Source organism: Aphelocoma coerulescens, chromosome 13 (genome assembly GCF_041296385.1).
Source record: "Aphelocoma coerulescens isolate FSJ_1873_10779 chromosome 13, UR_Acoe_1.0, whole genome shotgun sequence".
Lineage (NCBI taxonomy): Eukaryota > Metazoa > Chordata > Aves > Passeriformes > Corvidae > Aphelocoma > Aphelocoma coerulescens.
In genome coordinates this window covers 1,284,040-1,304,514 of record NC_091027.1, presented here as the reverse complement: position 1 = coordinate 1,304,514, position 20,475 = coordinate 1,284,040, and the positions used below count along the sequence as shown (strand labels likewise).

At 48.4% G+C, this 20,475-nt stretch overlaps 1 protein-coding gene across 2 annotated transcripts in view; it reads right to left on the bottom strand.

Moving 5' to 3' along the window:
* The window catches only part of AFF4 (ALF transcription elongation factor 4), a 49,159-nt gene extending 31,607 nt beyond the window's left edge, over positions 1 to 17,552 (bottom strand). For both annotated transcript variants that reach the window (XM_069028597.1, XM_069028598.1), the window contains exons 1-2: positions 17,433 to 17,552; positions 565 to 691 (exon numbers count right to left, since the gene is read on the bottom strand). In XM_069028597.1, the coding sequence (XP_068884698.1) occupies positions 565 to 687 (123 nt within the window). In that variant the 5' untranslated portion in view covers positions 688 to 691; positions 17,433 to 17,552. The remainder of the gene's footprint in view (positions 1 to 564; positions 692 to 17,432) is intronic.
* Between the last annotated feature and the right edge of the window lie 2,923 nt (positions 17,553 to 20,475).

The following is a 20,475-nucleotide window of genomic DNA, read 5'->3' as shown; positions in this document are numbered from 1 at the left end:
CTGAAAGCTGTGCAAGATCACTAACAGAATCAACTCCTTCAAAATAAACTAAAATATCAGACACAAACCACTGGAGTACTAGTTAGCATGGATAATTCTGTCATACCAGACATTAAAAATTAAATTTAAATTTTTTTTAGCATTTAAAATTAACTTCCTATTTAAACATTGTCTTCCTGAACTTATCCAGGTCTGGATTGCATTGATGAAAGGTTAGAAAGTTTAGCAACAGGCTAAAGCACCCTCAAAATGGCAATCTGGCATCACACAACGGACAGTTGAATTGTTTTGAGTCACTGTACAGAAGGTGAAGGAAGGAAAATAATTTGATGGTTTTATTTTCCTTTTTCTCACTCCCTATAAAGCTTCCTCCTCTTCCCAAGCACTCTAAATATCCCAGTGGAGCTGTGACTGTCCAGCTTTATTTTCAAGCCCTGCTTAAACCCTTGGTTGCCATAAGAGCCTTGAATTTAAAAAGAACGTGGATAAAAATAAATATGAAATATGAATTTGCACATGATTTCTGCTATAAAACCTGCATTTTTCCGAGGTGCAGGAACTCACCACTTTGTATGGTTCAGCAAAGAGAGGAGAGTTGGGTGGGAAGGCTTCGTCACCCTGCTGAATTTCTTGATTTCGCCTTTCCCTTTCTTTCATACGCAGCACATTCCGGTCTTCACGGTTCATGTTGCTACAAGCAAAAAGATCAGTCCTGATCACAGAGGGGAACAGGAGGGATGTGAGGGCCCAGGGGATGGATGAGAGTGCCCAAAGAAGGGATCCAAGTGCTCCCAGGCAGCCCCTGGCCCTGTTTGGCCACAGAATGAGCTCTGTTAAGAACCCCCTGAGGGCCACAACTCCTCAAAACTGTCCCAATTTCAGCCGCTTCCAAAGGACTGTAACCCCCAACCCACAGCTGGCTTCTAACAGGGAAACTTTATGCAGCAATAAAAAAAAAAAAACCCTGAAAAAAATCCACCAAGTCCTCAGGCAAGTAACTATTTCAAACCACTTCACCCGCTCGAGTCATCTCGGTTCCAGCCCACGCCGAACATCTCCAATTCTTTTCTAAAATACCTTCTCTCCCCCAGATGTTCTGCCATCCCCCCACCCATTCAGTGCTTAACTTCTCCTGTAGATTAGGGTTATTTTTGGTGCTGACATACCTTTTTTTGGCACCCATTCTCCAACATATTCTAACCTCAAGCTTTGATGTGGTTTCCAGGTCCCTCTCCCTCCCTGACTCCCAAAAGGCATTTCTACTCAAAGCAGTAATTTCAGGGAAGTTCTGGCAATATTGCACCTTTTGCCTTGGACCATATCCTCCTACTGCAAAAATGCAGATTCAAAACCTGCAAATCCCCCTTCTCAACAAATTTTCCTTTACAGTTTGGTCTTGCTGCTTGTGTTATAAGAAATACGTCAAATTCTTGCAAAACACATACACACAAGAGTTGGAAAAGATTCCCTCTGAGCTTGACACAGCATTGGGACTGAAACTGCAACAAGAGAATAAAGGGACACAAAGGAGTAAACAAAATGAGATGATAAATAAGGTGCCACTAACTCCTTTAACATCAAGTCCCAGAACGGTTTGGGTTGGGAGGGATCTTAAAGCCCATCCAGTGCCACCCCTGCCATGGGCAGGGACACCTCCCACTGTCCCAGACTGCTCCAAGCCCTGTCCAGCCTGGCCTGGGACACTTCCAGGGATGGGGAAGCCACAACTTGTGCTGAACTCTGTATCAAGAGATTTAGAAATGTTCTTTACTGATCTGCACAAAGTAAAATAGGTGCTTCCAGGAAAGAAACTGATGTTCTTCCACATAATTTACATCTAAAATGAAAATGTTGGGCTGCTTAGAAAATCATTATTTCATGTCTTTAGACAGCTGTCTGAATATTAAAAATAATGATTTGCTAGAGCATGACTCTGAAAGCCGTGCAAACCCAGCCACTGTATTCTTAACAAGGAAACTTCAACCCATCACTCAGTTTTTAAAACATGAGTCTTTTCACCTCAATAACATTTTAACCTCTTACATTTCTTCCTCATTTGGCTTCATTTTGTCTATTGCTCTGAAAGCAGTGAAAGCTCAGAGGCTGCCCAAAGCAGACTAAACCCAGGGTGTAAGCTGAGATCTTAGATGCTTCTTTCTAAGGCACCAGGTTTGTTTTATTTCCCTGCACTGCAAACAAGGCACAAGCACTGGCACAACCCAGCTCCGTGCTGATACCAAACCCACGAATACAACAACTTACATTTGATGTGAAAAATCACTTTTTTCTCCAGTTCTCCTGTAACCTGCTGAACTCATGTAACAAGAGGTGGCTGTCAAGGCTGAGAGAGGGACCTGGGCACTGGAATGTGGCCAGCAAACTCCAGGGATCATTCTGGCATTGATGACAAACTTGTTTTATAAGTTTGAGGCTTAAAAAGCTCATTCTTGAGAGTGCAGCCCAATTTGTTACATATGTAGGATTTCAACACAGATAAATATCAGATTTAATTATAGACACTGATCAGTTAAAGCCAAGTGGAACAGTCTGAGTCCATGGCATTTACTATTAAAGGCAAATTTTGAAGCAGGGAATAGGAATGCTCTGGTTTTGGACGGTTCATTCCCACCAATACACTAAGATCAAGGATTATATACAGCTATACATCCAGAATATTATAATCTTAGCAAAGAGTTTTACATCTCTGTTTTCCAAACAGAGGCTTAAATATTCACAAAGACCTTCACTATTTTTTACAGAGACAAGCATCATCTTATAAAATTGCATCAACATTTCCTGTAACTCTAGGACTGAAGTACCTAGCATTTGTACCAACACTGCCACACAAAAGGAAGATTACAGCAAAGATTCACTTGAGATCTGAGCTGGTGCAAACCCAGAGCTGATCTGGCTGTACCTGCCCAGGTCAATGTAAAATTAATCATCAGAAAGACACCAGTTAATGACACTTTTAACCACTTCTCCCCAGCCTTTTGTAACACAGTACATGATAAACACCCTCATGGGGAGTCACCTTGATTTATGGGGATTTGGTATGGGTTTTTTTAACTCTTTTACATTTTTTTATTAAAGCAAATAGTTTGACTGTGATACAAGTTAGACTTGTTTGTATCTAATCATCCAATCTCCACACAGAGCTATTTTAAGTGCCTTGAACCTGTATGAGGCCATTAAAATCACACCAGCATTAAATGTGTAAATAGAGGAAGTTCACGGGGCTTCCTTAGCTCTGTACTTCAGACAACTTCCCATTCAAACCCACATCTTCCACAGCCACGAGCCTACCAGAAGGGAAACGTTCCCATGCTCAGGAAAAGCAAGAAGAGGTACTTTGAAAGGCAGATATCCAAGACCTGTCTGCTGATCAGCACCGCTGGTAAGTAACTCCAGCAGGTAGGAAACTGCAGAAGTTCAGTTTTCAGAACACTTGAAGTTGTAATAAACCTTTAATATCCACTAAAATGTAGTGGTCCCATCACCCCTACCCCATCCTCTGGGAACAAGGACAGCACCTCTGCTCCCTCCCTGCACAGACTTGGAAGGGGAAGATGAAGGAGTTGTTGCCTACAAGATGATCCTGCTAAAATTCCCCTTTTCTCAGGAGGTGTGAGCTAAAGCGTGAATGAGTAGCAGAGCCCGGCTGAGGGAGCCAGAACAATGTCCCTGCAGCAAGGGCCAAAGTCATCTTAGTTTCCACATCTGGGAAAAGAGAAGTTCCAAAATTAAAAAAAGAAATTAGAAAACAGGCCTAAAGCAGAGTATTTCCATTTTTAGGAAGTTGAGCTCTCCATGGTTTGAGTCACTCCTCCTGCAGTGTGTCCCACTGTACCCTGCACAGTCCCTGTGTCTGAGACTTCCCTGCAAACCAACCCTTCACATCTCACGCCTCTGCTCCAGCTCAATAGGAAGAGTTGAAAGCAAGCAGGAAATCCAGCAGGGGATTCACAGAAACTCCTGAGCCAACCTCCCCGTGTGTATTCCTGAAGCACCAGGAATCACTGCACTGCAGTCACTGCTGCTCCAGGCGCCCCGAGCACATCAACTGCCGAGCGTCCTCGCATCACCGAGACCAGACACACAGTTTTCATTTCTCCTTCCCACCTCTTCCTAAATCCCAGCTGGTATTTCTGCTCATCCCTAATCCAACAAGGGTGTGGCTTTGGTTTGAGAGACCTTCACCTTGGATGTGTAACTTGTGGTATGAAATGGCAGCATTGGTGCTGCCTTCTCCTCCTGCCTCCCACCTCCCACTCCCTCAGCTCCGGGCAGGGGGCACATCCCAGCTCTGGGACTTTTGGACCACAACTCCAGACTAAAAATAAACCCCAACCAACATACCCACACTGCCTGAGATTTCCTGGCAAAGCTGTTAAAAGAGGACCTTGGCCAAACCCTTCTTACCCCCCTGAACCACATCAGGCACCCAAGTCCTCACTCCAGCTCAGCACCAGCAGCATCTCTTCATCTTCCCCAGACACTGTGAGGCAAAACCATCAAAGGAGAAGGTTGGCCCAAGGAACCCTCCACACACAGCCCATCCAAAGGGATCCGACCCCGCCACACCTCACCCAGCCATTAGTGCGTCTTCAAAGCCTGCTTACAACACCTCCACTTCCTTCAAGACACCCTCATTTAACTCGAGGGCTTCTTCAGTCTCAACTGGTTTCATGAGCAAGAGGAATCAAACAGTTAATTGGTTAATTGGCTGCGATGAAACCCCAATTCTGTTTGACAACATTTGGCCACGAAGGATAAACACACTCAGAGGGAACGTGCAGGATCCCAGCTCTGTGCGGGGCACACCCAGCTGCGGGGGCACGCTCAGCTCCCATGAGTTCACCCTTTTTTCTTAGAAGGAAGGGGAAAAAGAGCTGAAAAGTCTGCTTGTAATAAGGAATTATGTTTTCAGGAGGCAGTTAAAAATACTTGAAGCTGCCTTAATGCTGCATCCAAAGACGCCTGTTAATTACTTAAAATATTCCTTTTACCATGAACAAGGGGCATCTCAGGAGCTGGCACAGGACACTTCTCCCAGCTTGTGCATCAGGGCATCACCACAAATCCTGCCCTAAAATCATGTGCACGAGCCTAAAATGCTACTCTGTCAGCTAGCACAAATGCACTCCCAGAGGAGCTGTTTAAAAAGGGAGACATTGAAAAATAACTGCCCTGCAACAACAAAATTAGCACAAAAACACCGACACACAAAGAGGAACGTGCCCTGGTGTCACCCAGAGTTACTTATAGAAGTGTACATACAGCTTAACGTCCACTTTCTACGTGATGGTGAAGAAGAAAAATGCAGAAAAAAATATAACATTTCCTATTAAAACAATAGAGCTTTGCCCAAAAAAGCACAAACAGGACGATTCTCCAGGATAGGTTTAAAGAATGACCACGATGCAAATGGTGCATGACCATGATGACCATGGTGCAAATACAGAAGCAGCGGAGTCATCTTCAGAGTTTTATAACTGAAATAGGGAACACAACTAAAAACAAGAGCTTACATAGAATTCTAATAGTTTTTGTATTTGTCCAGACAGAGAAAAAAGCCAATTTCTCAAAAGCATGGAGTTTTCTGTTTCTGTCCCTCACCTTCTGACAACACAAAGGCTCTGTGCCAAGAGAGGGGGATTTGGTTTGGTGCACATGGGATCTGCTCCACCAAAGGAAAGGTTGTGATACCACCAGGATTCCAAAATTCTACCCCAGTAACTTGGTATCACAGGGTGAGGCTGCACAGGAAGCCTTGAGCCATCACCTCACTCAGCTATTGCGATGAGAATGAACTTTTCCACAGCTCCTTCTCCCTCCTTCCAAGGTTTCACTTGAGCTCTTGGGAATACAATTCAAATGCGATTCTATTGCTAATAGGACACAAATATAAATCAGTGATTCACCACTAACTGAAGCACAAATGTTTCCCATTCCTACAACACAAACGTTTCTATCCCATCCTTCACATCAGGAATGCTGCTGCACATTCAACAGGGAGAACATAAAGTGCCCCAAGAGCTGTCTGGGAACTCCTTTGTCCGTACTGAGGGTGGGAGAGCTTTAAATAAAAATAATAAAAAACTGAGTTGGCCCAGGTCTGGTTAATGTTTGACAAGAACTCCCAGGGAGGGCAGAGCCAGCAGTTTGCTGCAGGCACTTCTCCTTCCCACTCAGCTCTGGAGCACCCAGAAATCCCCACCAAGCATGATCTGCCTGGACTTGTGCTGCTCCCCAGACAAAGCAGCACAAATCCTTCACCACCGTTAGCTGAGAGAAATTCCACAGCACTTTCTGTGGGAGCACGGCCTTAATTCCAGCGTCTCAGTCAAGTGATGGAGCAAGTAATTATATCCTGCTCTTCGGTTTTAGCTGCCTGAGTCCCCTTCATCCCTCACATATCAGGTTACCTGAGGATCAGCCAGCATCTTCCACCTGAGAAGCCAACACACGGCGATGGTGGATAAAAGAATTACAGTGATCATTTGTAACTCAACACTAACCACTGGAAAAGGACTTGGGAATCCTTTAGAAAGAGGCTCTGCAAGTGTAACATTTCATTTAACAAGTCCAGATGAGAACTGGGTGCATCATTCATCATGCATGAGATTCAGCACACAGAAGCAAGGGAGAAATGGAGTTTGGGTCGGAAGGGACCTTAAAAATCAGCCAGTTCCTCTCCTCCTGCCAAGGTAAGGTAAAAGAACTAAGGTGAAAGTGAACCCCCAGCAAGTGGATTTTAGAAGCTGAGTTAAGGAGGACATTTGTAACTTCAGCACTTGCAGTGCAGCTCATTTAAAACCATTTTAAAGTCCATTTTTAAATTACACTACTAAAACAGCTTAAAATTGTTTATATCCAAGAATTCACAAGACTGGTTTGATATAATACTCAAGGGACCTTAAAAATGCACAACCACACATCTTAAATGTCTCATTTTTGTGCAGAAGTACCACACAGGAGGGAAAAAGCCTGGTCCCCCCTCCCTGATGAGCACAGAAATTAATTCCCAACTCTCTTCCTTTGCAGAGAGCAGAGCTGCTCAAAGGACATCAGTCCCTCCTTCCTGTCCTGTCTCTTCAGCAATGGGAGAGGAGCAGGAAAGCCTAGGAAGCGACAGCACAGCTCCCTGCTCCCTCCTCCTCTCTCCACGGACAGGGAGTAGAGGGAGGGTCACTCCTCCACCCACTGTCCCTCTGTCCCCAGGCTCCACCCTGGGAGACACCACAGATCCCACAGTGATGCCACAGAGCCATCCCCGACCCAGAGGAGAAGAACCTCGGGGATTAACACCATGAGACCACAAAGCCACTAAAATGGTCATTTTCTGCACCCACCCCAACGCCCGGTCAGGATTCCTGGTCGGGTAAGACACAGGAGCCTCAGTGAACTCGTGCCACAAGAGCCAGCCCGAGCCAGGAGAGGGAAGTGAAGCTGCTGTGAAGCTTTGCCTTCCCAAGCCTTTGCATTTCTATTTGCTTCATCCTGCAATACCAAAACTACTCTGAGGAACAGGGGACTTTCTTGACCAGGCAGTGATATTCCTTGCCCTGATACCCCACAGCTGAGGAGATCACCAAACCAGCAGCCCAGCAGTGCAGACTGACCTCGAGCTCAGCCATCCACCAGGAACACTCTTTTCTTTCCCACTTAAATCTCTTCTCAGCCAACTTCAGCCCAGTTCCTTCTCCCACTCCACCAAGGACAATCCTCCCCATCCCTTCCACTCTCCATCGCTGGGAAAGTTTTTAATTCCCCCAAGTGCAAAGATGGACCATCACAAATTCAGCATTTTTCCATGCACTCCTTTCATGTCCACACAGGCTAACCAAAGCATATTCCAGTACAGTTTCCCAACAAATTTCTGCCCTTTAATTGGGCAGAAACTTAATAACCCAATTCCTGTGCCTACATGTTCATCTGCTTAAACTTTGAAGCCAAGACAATTGGCATTTAGATTTTATTAAGCAATAGTTATTCAGACATCTAACATTAATCTGGCTATTATCATTCTGACTTCCTCACATTAATTTACTTTCATAAAAGACATCATTACATTTGAGTGCTATGAACTCTGTGGCATTAGGATTAAGAAAAGATTCACTTGACAGAAATTCTCTGATAAATCTGCTCTGTGTAAGATTTGAAATAGCAGACAAGGATTTAATGAGGTGCCACCTAAACCAGGAGTGAAAAGGCAAAAGGGAAAATCACATTTGAGGTTCACATCCTTCTCCCATCTCAACTACAGAAAAAGAGAAAAATTTTATCAGATACTTTACCCTGGTTTAACTGTCACTTCCTCCAGCCTCAGTGCAAGATCATCTGTCTGCACTGTCTCACAAGACATTCATCTTGGACTTCCCATCGTGACCAAGGTTCACTCATTGTGCTGCATCACTCACTGAGCTGAACACCAGGGTTTGAGATAAAAATTCTGCAGCGTGGTTGTGAGGGAAAGGGTGCTGGGGAGCAGCTCAGCAGAGCAACCAAAATTAAAAACTTCACCTTTCAATGATTTAACTCTCCTCAGAACCGTGGGAAACCACTCGGGGTGAGCCACAGAACAACTGAGAGGCCTAAAGGGAAATAGCTGTGTCCAGGCTGCTCCCAGAACAACTGGAGGGCGAGCACCAAACCCACCGGAGTGGATGCACGTCAGCATCCGTGTGTTCTCTAAATGATCACCAGTGTATCACCATCAGTATCTGCTCAAGAGTGCTGGCTTGAACCTCACAGGGCCAGTGCTCCCCGCTGGCAGCTGCAGCAGCCTCAGGATTGCTTCACGGCTTGAAGATTTCACAAAATCCACAATTCTGAGTATCAGGAAAGTGAAAATAGGAATTTTCCCTCCCAGTTTTCAGCCCTAACTTGTATGCAAAGAGTCTGCCAAACTCAGCATCGTTTCCTACCTGTCTAAAATCTGCTGTCAGAATGTGACAGCTCTGAGACCTGGGATGCTTCCTGGTACCTTCAAACTTTCTTTTTAAACTTAAACACACTGAAGAGGAGAGCCCAGACTAGTTAAAAACTCTGGAAAAACCTAGGGAACAGGAGCATTTAAGATTTGCAGGCAAAGCAAAAAAACTTGGAAGCGAGAGGAAGGGCCCAGAACCATCTACAGAGGGAAGCTGAAATGCAGCAGGAAAGCCACAGCTTTGATGTGCTGTGCTTCCAAACAAACACTGCTTAAAAAGTTGGAAAGTTTTCACCTTTCATCCTACCTACTAAATGCCACCTGTACTTTATAATCCCCCTGAGCAGATTGAGAGAAACATTAATATTTCTGCCCCCACTGAGTAACAGCACATTTAGTGTAGTATCTTTTACCTCAAGAAAACAGTTGATAAATGTTAATTTAGCTGTGCAAACTCTTTTAATATAAATGACATCATATTTTCCCATAATGATGCTGTTTGGGGTTTTTCCCCCCCAAAGTTCTTACAACTTTTTGCACTTTTCTGGATGTGGCCTTAAACCAAAAGCCATGAAACTACATAACACAGAATTCTAACACCACATTTCACTTCCAGCCAGTGAGACTTGGTGAGTTTTGCCACCAGAAAAAGAAGTTCAGCTTTTTGTGGCACGAAGTTAAAGACAAACACAAGAACCATTGCAAAAGCTGTCTCAAAATTTAGTTGAGTTTCAAAACCCTTCATGCAAGAGGCCACTTCACACCGAGCTGGGTCAGAGCTGGAGCCTGGAAACGTCTCTGGAAGAGCCAAAACTGCTTCCAAGTGCCACAGAAATTCCATGGTGAGAACTGCTAAAGGTCCCAGGCTGTGCTGGGCAAACCAGCTGCAGCTGAGCAGGCACCAGGCACTGATGGACACCCCTCGTTAGGGGTTCAATTAATGGAATTCTACTAAGCACAAGCTCAAATTAAGTTTTTTTAAAGTATGACTCACTATTTATAGTGAGAGTCACACATAATAATTTTTCAAAATTTGAATAATGCACTGAAATAAATTGTATAGCAAGGAATCAGCCCACTAGAGCAGCTAATGAGATCCAAATTTCATACTCTAAAATAACAACGAAGATTAAACCACACCCATTTCTGACCATCTTGAGCATCAAGTTTGTCAGCAAGTCCTGACTGGATGGATTTGAACATTCCTCTGAATAAATAAGGAAAAACAAACAAAAACATTTTTGAATGCCAATTCAGCACGGACCTTGCTTCACGTGGCCAGGAAATAATGCAACTTTTTCCACTAAAAAAAAGAGAAGGCTGAAGAAAAAAAATTGAAGAAAAAACCCGAAGAAAGTTGTCTTTTAGGAGGTTATTAGTGATTAACAAATTTAAGCTGAAGACTACTTGTTAAAACTCTCTCCTATTAAAACGTATTTCTGGTAATTATTGGCTAAGAATGTGTCACAGTGCAAAGTCCTTACCTGTGTTTTTTGCTCATTAAATGTAATTAGTGGAGCTCTTTCAGCACGAGCAATTGCTCCAGGAAAATCTTTTCACCCTTTATCTTTTAAAGGCTGGTCTACACCAAACACCAGTTTCCACCACGGCAAATCAATGCTACAATATGATGCTAATTTATCCTATTGGCATCAGAAGGCTAATATAAAATCCTAATTAATTAATTAAAAAATAAATTGATTAACTAGAGATCCCTAACTTCACCAGGGAATTTAAACCAATATTCCAAGTGGCCACAGTGCTTTTCACCCACAGCCAGGGGGGGTTCCAGCAGCTCCACACCAGTCAGAGGTGAACTGGACATTTAATGGGAAATGTCAAACACACACAACACCTCACCCCAAAATATAAAAACCTCCTCAAAACACACAATCAGGAAGCTCTGTTCCATAGAGGATCACTCAGAACATAAAAAAAGCCCCAGGAAACAGGGAAAATATCACTACCTCAATCCATTTAATCTCCTCTTGGACAATCTTTGTGCTTCTTGAAGTTACAAAAACACAATAATATTAGGAGATCTTTGTAAAATCAAGTATTTTTCATTCAGCAATTTTCATTAGGTTGATTTAATGTATGCCAAAGCACAGGACAACTTGCTAAAGTTACAACATGTTCTTTTAAGTTCTTCAACCTGTTTCCCATATTCAATTTTCTGAAATCTCCATCTTAATGGCTCATGTTTTCAAATCTGGATTTTGACCAAACAATTTTAAAATTATCTTTAAATAAGGAAATGCTTATGCTAATTGTAATGCAACACTGGAAAGTTAGGTTGGCAAAGCTCTCAAATTATTTTTTTTTTTCCACAGAAACTCTGGTTATTCCTCTGCCCACGAAATGCATGACATCACACAGACTAAATTCCCATTTTGATGTAGCTTTTCTTGGTTTGCTGTTCCCCTTCTCTGTGGGAAAACCAGAATTATAGAATTGTTTAGGTTGGAAAAGCCCTCCAAGTTCCTTGAGTCCAACCATTCCCACTGCCCCAAGTCCCCAAATGCCACCTCCACACTCCAAACCCCTCCAGGGATGGGGACTCCAGCACTGCCCTGGGCAGCCTGTGGAAGGCTGGACAGCCCTTTCCATGAAGGAATTTTCCCAATATCCAGCCTGAACCTGCCCTGGCACAGCTTGAGGCTGTTTTCCCTTGTCCTGTCGCTGCTCCTGCGCCTTTGGGATTTCCTGAACACTTCCTCCTCCGTGAGTTCCTCTGCAGCCAAACCATACAAAGGGAATTGTGGACTCTTATCTCTTCATCCTCCTCGCTTTAATGATTTGTGCACATCAAAGCCTGATTAAAACCATTTAAGCACTTCCATCACTGAAATCTCTTTAACGTCTTTTGGAAATTAAATTAAATGCAGAAACAAAAAAACCTCCATGTGAATGCACAAATCTGGACAATTATGGTTTGAGCTTTTATAGTAATGTCAGCATGAATGGGGAAATACATGCGAGTACACAGCATTTTGAAGCATAATTTATATAAAAATATAGCAGACAACGGATATAAATATCAAATACTCATTTAAAATCAGACACCTTCAACAGGATCACACCAAGGAAAGTGAACATTAGGAATTTCAAAGGAAAATGAAGTGAAAAGTTGAATGACTGTTCAATGGTGTGAAATTTCCACAGGAACCAACTGTTGAGGGAAATATCTACTCTGGAACAATTTACCTCGGTGAAATCTTAGAATCCCAGCTAAGGACAAGCAGAAGGAGTTTCCTCTGTCTCAAGAGTTTAACTTGTTACTGGTCACAAACATTGTTTTCCCAATGTCTGGTTCTGCAAATTAAACATCCTTTATTTTCTTCTTAAACTGGAAAATGTCTGTCAATAAAGTGAAGTATGACCCAACTACAGTGAGGCACCACTTCCAGGAGATGACAAAGTGACACCAAAACCTGGCTGCCCTCTCATTTTAACACCACACAGAGCAAAGGTTAGAGTTGGAAAAGCTCAACGTTTTGGGATGTGCTTTGGTTTGAGACCTTTTCTGACACTTCCAAACCCTCAGCCACCCCAGGAGCTGTAGGAGGAGCGGAACCATTCCAGGGCTCATTTCTGCCCCTCCGTGAGGAACCCACTGGGCTGAAACACTCAGGAAAGTTTCCAGCCCAAAGGACAAACAGCTTAAAGCTGCTCCTGGAAACTGCAAATAATGTGGGAAACATCAATCCTTCAGAAACAACCACACTGAAGAGAACCACACCATTATCCTGCCTTTTGTCTCCTACCTCTTCGTGTTCCCAGCACTGTTCTAGCACTGGGAATAAACAGTGAGAAACTGCTGTGGGCTGCAGAGGAGCACACTTATCCATAGGGAGAGATTTGGAATGATAAAACAGCCTCTCCTGGAAAACACGATCACTACAGGATTACACATTAGTAAAAGTACACTCTATTTGTTTAATTATAAAACATGAAAGCAGCACATTCAAGAAATTTATCAATAAATGTTGTGACATGAATAAAAACTAAGATGAACTGTTTAAAAAAAAAATCAGTAAAAGGGGGCTCTGAGCTGCCTCATGACGTGTTGTTTTCCATGAAAAGATGAGCAGGAAGATTTCTCTTAATAAGCTGTTAACAGAAGAAAATTAGTTCAAGACTTCAGGGCAAGAACTTCCCTTATTCCATGTTTGTACACTATGGAGTGCAAGGAGATATTTTTTCCTGCTGGTACCTGGTGCTACTGGCAGTTAATAACCCAGGTTTTACATTCATCAGCAAGAATTAATGAACCAAGTAAGAACAAGAGACAGGACAACCTGAGGAACTCCAAGCACTGGGGAGAAATGGCAGAGTTAGGGAAAAGAGGCATTTGAAAGATGGAGCTGAAGAAAGAAACTTGGAGAGTAGTAAAGGTCTGAGAGCCTGGGGAGATGGCAGACACCGAATGAGACATGAGTGCATGAGGCAAACAACCTCCCAGCTCCAGGGAACACGGAATTTTGGCCGCACGTCTGAGACTGGCCCAGCCCCAGGGAGCTGTGCCACGCCGAGCTCTGAGCACGGCACACGGTCACCTCAGAGCACCAGCACTGCTCCAAACTGGGAAGTGTTAATTCAGCTGGAATATGGGCATCTAGTGCAAGCAGCTAAAAAGAGAATAAACCTGGATTTCTGCAGGAGAGAGCCACAGGCAGAGAACAGCACAACTTCAGCACTTGGGGCTGACTGCGCTCACGAGAGCAGTGACAAGGAAGGAGCAGGGGCTGTGCACTTGGATTTCCTAAGCACTGACAGCAGCCCTGTCATTTCACAAGCTGCAGAGGGTCTCGTTAGTCATTAGTGATTGCACAGAAGGAACCATCCTGCAAGAGAAGAATAACTGCCACACGAGTTCTTTCATCTTGAGTTTTGCAATTCTATGAACTTGATTGCTTATTTTCTTAGTTTAACACAGTTAGCAAGATATTTCACATACATCTAACCCTGCTCTAGCTAAATGGAATCTGTTAAAGTTTCTTGACTCGTTTCCAGATGCTCCCTCTCCATCCTACAGCCTCTCCATCTCCCCACAGCTTGGAGTGATCTGCTCTCCCAGTTTAGAGAAGGTGACACCAACCTCACTTTGGTTTTGGTACAAACTCTGAGGCAGACACTGAAGGCAAAGGAAGACAAGGTATTGGTGGGAAGGGAGCTTAAAGCCCATCCAGTGCCACCCCCTGCCATGGCAGGGACACCTCCCACTGTCCCAAGCTGCTCCCAGCCCCAATGTCCAGCCTGGCCTTGGGCACTGCCAGGGATCCAGGGGCAGCCACAGCTGCTCTGGGCACCCTGTGCCAGGGCCTGCCCACCCTCACAGGGAAGGATTTCTTCCGCCTATCTACTCTAAACTGAAGTTTAAGTATCTAATCTCAAGTTTAGTTATTTCTGAGCCTCTGCTGAAGATAACTGTGACACCATAGTAGGAGAGAAAGGAAATAGGCCTGTAGAACAAACCACAGGTGAGTAACAAACCGAAATTATGTGGCCAAGAACAATTATTGCCACAGAAAAGAAACCTCAGTCACCAAAAACTCCAGTCTATTCCTACATCCTCACCCAGGGGGACTCCAAACACGACACTGCAACTCATGCTCCTCCCAGCTCCACACACACATTGCTGGGACCTCTTGGAAGCTGCCCAAGCTCTCTCCACGTGCCAAATCTGCCCATGGCAGAGGTGCTGCTTTCCTGGCTCAGCTCCCAAGACTCAACTCTCAGTATTTCCGCCCTCAATACTGTAAATTTCTGGTGATCTGGAGCAAAGAGTAAAAGCAGTAATGATCACAAAACTCCCAAACCAAGAGGATGAGCAGGAAGGGAAGGGAGGGAGGCATCAGCAATAGTCATGAGCAGCTTTGGCACTTCTCCTTAGCGCTGAAAATGCAGTGGGGGACAAAATGACAGCAGTTCCACCATCACCTGGTCACAGAGGCCCTGCTGCCAGGCATCAGAAGATGCCAGGAGCTGCTGTCTCAGTCAGTAAGGCACAGGTCACACATGTCCTTAGTCACATCCGACATGGGAGCACCCACGCTGGAAAACACTGGGGCAGAACACGCCCGCCAGCAGCCACAGAAGAAACTGGTGTGCAAGTGCCACCCTGTCATGGGCCAGTGGAACTTCAGGACAGGTTTCTGCTGCAGCTCTTTACCTACAAAGCCCCCAGGAAGCAAACTCTATGGCTTGTGCAGATAGAAATGTGGCATCTTCTCATTAAAAAGCTGGGTCGCAACCATGCAAAAGCATTTGCACATTCCAGCTTCCTAAAAAGATGTCCTAGAAATCCAACTCATATTTCACTGGAGTTTTATCATGTTTTATCAAGTTCAGCTCACTAGAACTGGGAAGAATGCTAAACATATAAATACAAATTATTTTTCTGGGTTGCTGTGTGGCTTCTCACACAGAAACTGACCCCAGGGGCTCAGTCTCACTCTCTCAGTGTTTGAGAGAAGTCATAAAGCAAGAACTGCAAAGACATTTTGAGGAAGTATCAGGGACCTGAGACAGCTTTTGAGATCAAAGTTGAAATCTACTGTTTTCTTTCATTGCTGTTAAACTGTACTGGAGTCCTGGGGGCACTTCTGGGTGCCACAATATACAAAAGAGAAAAAGCTGACAGCATCCAAAGAAGGGACATGGGGATGGGGAAGGGTGTGGAAGGACCATGAAAGAGCTGCTGAGGGCCTGGGTTTGTTCTGGTAGAGAAGTGTGAGGTCAGAACACATCGGGGGCTACAGCTCTGATCTCTGCTCCCTGGGACAGGGACAGCACCCAGGGAGCAGCTGGAGCTGTGCCAGGGAGGTTTAGGTTGGATATCAGGAAAGGCTCTTCCCCCAGAGGCTCCTGGGCACTGCCCAGGCTCTCCAGGGAATGGGCACGGCCCCGAGGCTCAGGATATTCCAGGATTGTCTCGCTCCCGAACAGGGGAAAGTCTGCTCTCACACAGAGCTGCAAACACACTGTGCAGGAGGCGGCAAATGACAAAAATTGACATTGACACATTAATAAAGCCGAGATATTAATAAAGCCAAAAGATAAATTTTCCCTTTTGTTCCTGACCAACACTGGTCCAGTCCAAGTACAGCCACTGAGCAACTCCAGTGTGACACCGGGACTGTCTCACACCTCGAGGCCGACACACAACAGCAGCACAGCACCGGGAGTTTAATCACGTTTCCCTCATTAGAGGAGACAATTAAATGACCACTCAGGTGCACAACCACTCCTGCAGAGCACTTCACTAGACCCCGTTTTGCAATAACTCCCCCAGGCTGCAAAGCCCCGTTTGCCAGGGACCTGAGAGAAGAATTCGGTAGTTTTAAAGGAAATGTCAGGAACTAGGAATACACCTGAGAGGAGTTCAGTAGCTGGGAGGGAGCCCAGGTGACAAATAAACACACAGGCCCCAGCAGAACCAGCTCATTCCAAAGAGTGGCACTGAGGAAGGGCCTGGGCAGTCCCACAGGGGCAGGTGGGTGCCTGGCTGCCAGCACTGGGAACGTGGGAATGCTTCAAAGCACCGGCACTCCTGAGAAAATGACCAAACAAGGCCGTCATAAGGCAAGAGATGAGCCGGGGGGACAGTGGGTCCCACACCTGCCCCTTTTCCCTTTCCACTGTACAGCATCTGCCCAGGCTGTGAGCGAGCTTTGGGCAGAAGCACTCAGTTCTCCCCCAGAATCCAGTGAACCACTTGCTCATCTCCAGAAGAGAATCATAGGCACAGCACTGAATGCACCGATACCCGGCTTACACCTCTCAACACTTTCTCGCTTTGGTTTGTTCATCGAAAAATGGCAAAAAAGGAAAAAAGTCAGCCCAGAGCCCAGGAACGTTAAGCGACTGCTCTTTTACAAAGTCCAACACAACCCCCCCCAAGGATGAGGCTTTACGTAAGAGCCACCCACTCCGTCCGGACGGGATTGTGTCCGGACCCGCGACTCTTCCCTCGCTGACCTTCGGCAGCAGCCGGCGGAAGCCAATTCCCCGAGCACGGCAGCCCCGCGGAGCTGCCCAGAGCCGCCGGCCGCCCCCAGAGCCCCGCAGCCCGTGCCGGTGCTGGCCCGCTCCATCCCGGAGCGGCTCCGGCCGCAAACCGGGAGAGCAAAGGGGAAGGAACAAAGCCCTGACGCCAATGACCGGAACAGGATTCAACCCATCAGCGGGGAGGGCAGCGCAGCGGCCCCGCCGGCCCCGAGCCCGCCCCGAGTCCCCGTTCCAGGGAATGCCCCGGGTTGCGCTGCCCGGGGAGGGACCCCCGCCCTCCCGGGGTGTCCCCCACAGCGGGGCGCGAGCGCGGGGAAAGCCGCGGGTCCCGGCGGGAGCTGCGCCTGGAGCGGCCGATGCCGCCCTCGGGCCCGCCGGTGCCGCCCAGGGGGTGCCGGGATGTGCCGGGAGTGCCCGGGGCGGGGACGGCGCGGCCCCGGCGCTGCCCCGGTGCCGGCGGGAGGCCAGGCCCGGCCGCGCTCACCTGCGCTGGTCGCTCCGCTAGGCCCGGACCATCTCTTGGCTGCCGCCACCGGCGAACGATGAGGCCCGAGGAGCCGCCGGCGAGTCACGGAGCGCCGGGGGGGCGCGGGGCGGGCCCGGCCCGAGGGAGGGAGGGGGGGGGGCGGCTCACAAACGGGCGGCCGATCCGGAGGGGTCCCGGCGGTCCATGGCGGGCCGGCGCCGGGCTGGCGGCTCGCAGGGCTCGGGCAGGGCCGCGGCTTGGCCGGGGCTGCGCTGGGCCCGATCCCGATCCCGGCCCGGTCCCGCCTGGCGCTTCCCGGCGGCCCCCGCGCGCCGCCGCCGCCCCGATCACGTGACGCGCGGGGAACCACGTGACCCCGGCGGAGCGCGCGCGCAGGGGGCGTGGCGCGGGTCAGGCCCCCCCTCCCCGCGGGGCGGTGGGAGAGTCACGTGGGCAGCGCGCGCGGAGCGCTCCCGCGGGCGCGGCGCCCCCTGGCGGCGGCGGGAGGGACACGGAACCCGCGGGAGCGACACCGGGACAGACCGGGACACAGCGGGAAACAGCGGGAACACACCGGGAAACAGCGGGAAACAGCGGGACAGACCGGGACACAGCGGGAAACACCGGGAAACAGCGGGACAGACCGGGAAACACCGGGACAGACCGGGACAGGCCGGGAAACACCGGGACAGACCGGGACAGACCGGGAAACACCGGGACAGCCCGGGAAACAGCGGGACAAACCGGGACAGCCCGGGAAACACCGGGACACACCGGGAAACAGCGGGAAACACCGGGACAGACCGGGAAACACCGGGAAACAGCGGGACAGACCGGGACAGACCTGGAAACACCGGGACACACCGGGACAGGCCGGGACACACCGGGACAGGCCGGGACACACCGGGACAGGCCGGCAGAGGAGCAGCTTCGGGGTGACCCAGCGGGGGCCGCCCAGTGCCTGAAGGGGCCGCAGGAAAAGATGGAGAAAGAGGATTTCCAAGGGACGGAGAGACAGGACACAGGGAATGGCTCCCCAGTGCCAGAGGGCAGCGATGGATGGGAGATTGGGAATTGGGAATTCCTGGCTGGGAGGGGGGGGAGGCCCCGGCAGAATTCGCCCAGAGCAGCTGTGGCTGCCCCTGGATCCCTGGCAGTGCCCAAGGCCAGGCTGGACATTGGGGCTGGAGCAGCCTGGGACAGTGGAAGGTGTCCCTGCCATGGCAGGGCTGGCGCTGGGTGGGCTTTAAGCTCCTTCCAGCCCAAACCATCCTGGGATTCTGGGATTGTTGTAAACGTACTGTGGTGTTGGCTTTTCGCATGTTCCATCATTGTTATGGATGGATTGTGATGTTGGTTTTTTTCCTGTTCCTTAATGTGAGAAAAGCTTTGCCGAGGTTCTGTAATGTAATGCTGTAGAATGTCCGTAGTTTGGGTGACAGTTTGGGAAGGACGGGGGGTCTTCGCATTCCTGGAAAAGGAGTGGACTAGAACATCTAAGCATGGTGATACCAAGGTAACTCTTAAGAGGGAACTGGGGGTTAATGTGCTGAGAAAACCCAAATGATCCAAGAGGTACACCAAGAACCACACCTGATTGGGAAATAAGGCCAAGCTTGTATCAGTGGTTTCAAGTGTTGCCTGGACAAGTCCTGAGACACCTCCAATACCCTCCTTGGGGAGGAATCCTTCCACTCCAAACAGGAGGATCAGGACTATTTCGGGCTGAGGGTTCTCATATTCTGGCCTTAGCCTGTGATTTGTTCAAAAAGGAGGAAGAATTGCTCCCTCCAACAGTGCCATCCATGCGTGTTCACCCAGCTCCGACCCGGGGCTGGGGCTGCTTTTCTCCATCGTGGCCGCGGAATAAAATCTATTTCTTTATTAAATTTAATTTGGCTGAATTTCTTTACCTCACATTCATAACAATGATGTAACACGCGAAAAGCCAACATCACAATCCCATTTACAACAGAGGGATCCGCCGGAGGCACCCGCGGTGCTGCGGCCCTGGCCGCGGAGTGATCCGCCCGAGGGACTATTTGTGATGCGGTCCTGCCCGCGGAGGAATCAGCGGTGATTCGACCGCCCGCGGAGTGATCCCCCGGAGGGACTATTTGTGATGCGGTCCTGCCCGCGGAGGGATCACCGGTGATGCGTCCCCCAACCGCGGAGTGATCCGCCCGGAGGGACTATTTGTGATGCGGTCCTGCCCGCGGAGGAATCACCGGTGATGCGTCCCCAACCGCGGAGTGATCCACCCGGAGGGACTATTTGTGATGCGGTCCTGCCCGCGGAGGAATCAGCGGTGATTCGACCGCCCGCGGAGTGATCCCCGGAGGGACTATTTGTGATGCGCCCCTGCCCGCGGAGGAATCAGCGGTGATGCGTCCCCCAACCGCGGAGTGATCCGCCCGAGGGACTATTTGTGATGCGGCCCCAACCGCGGAGGGATCACCGCTGACGCCGCCCCGCCCGCCCCGCTGCTCTCGCTCCCTTTGCCCGCTCTCCCCTCTGCTCCCAGCGCTTCTCCTGCAAAGGGCGCAGCTTCTCCTCGGCTCTTTTCCTCCCGGGCTGCAGCGAGCGCTCCCCTCAAGGAGCAGGGGCAGCTTTGCTCGCAGCGGCAGCGATTAAACAGAGCAGGCCCGCAACAATTCCTGCTGAGCCGGGCTTTGATCACATTCCTGAGCCAGCACGGGAGCAGCGCCTGAGGCAGCAGCACGTGAAGGCGGCTGCGGCTCTGGCCGGGCTGGGGAGGGGATCCTCTGTAAAATAAGAACATGGAGAGACAAAGGAACCAGAAAGGGCAGGAAAAAAAAGAAAAAGCCAAGACAAACGAAACTTTTTTAAAAAAATAATCCGGAGACCCAGGGACTTCCGCCTGGAGAACTTCCTGGGGCGCAATCCTGCCCCGCTGGGAGGCAAGGCCAGGGCAACTCCAGCTGCAACCTGCACACAACACCACAACGATTTCGGATATTTGCAGGAAGCATCCACTTAGCAACTGCTGGTTAATAATTTATTCACTTTCCCATTAAATGCTACATTCAGTCCACAAGAC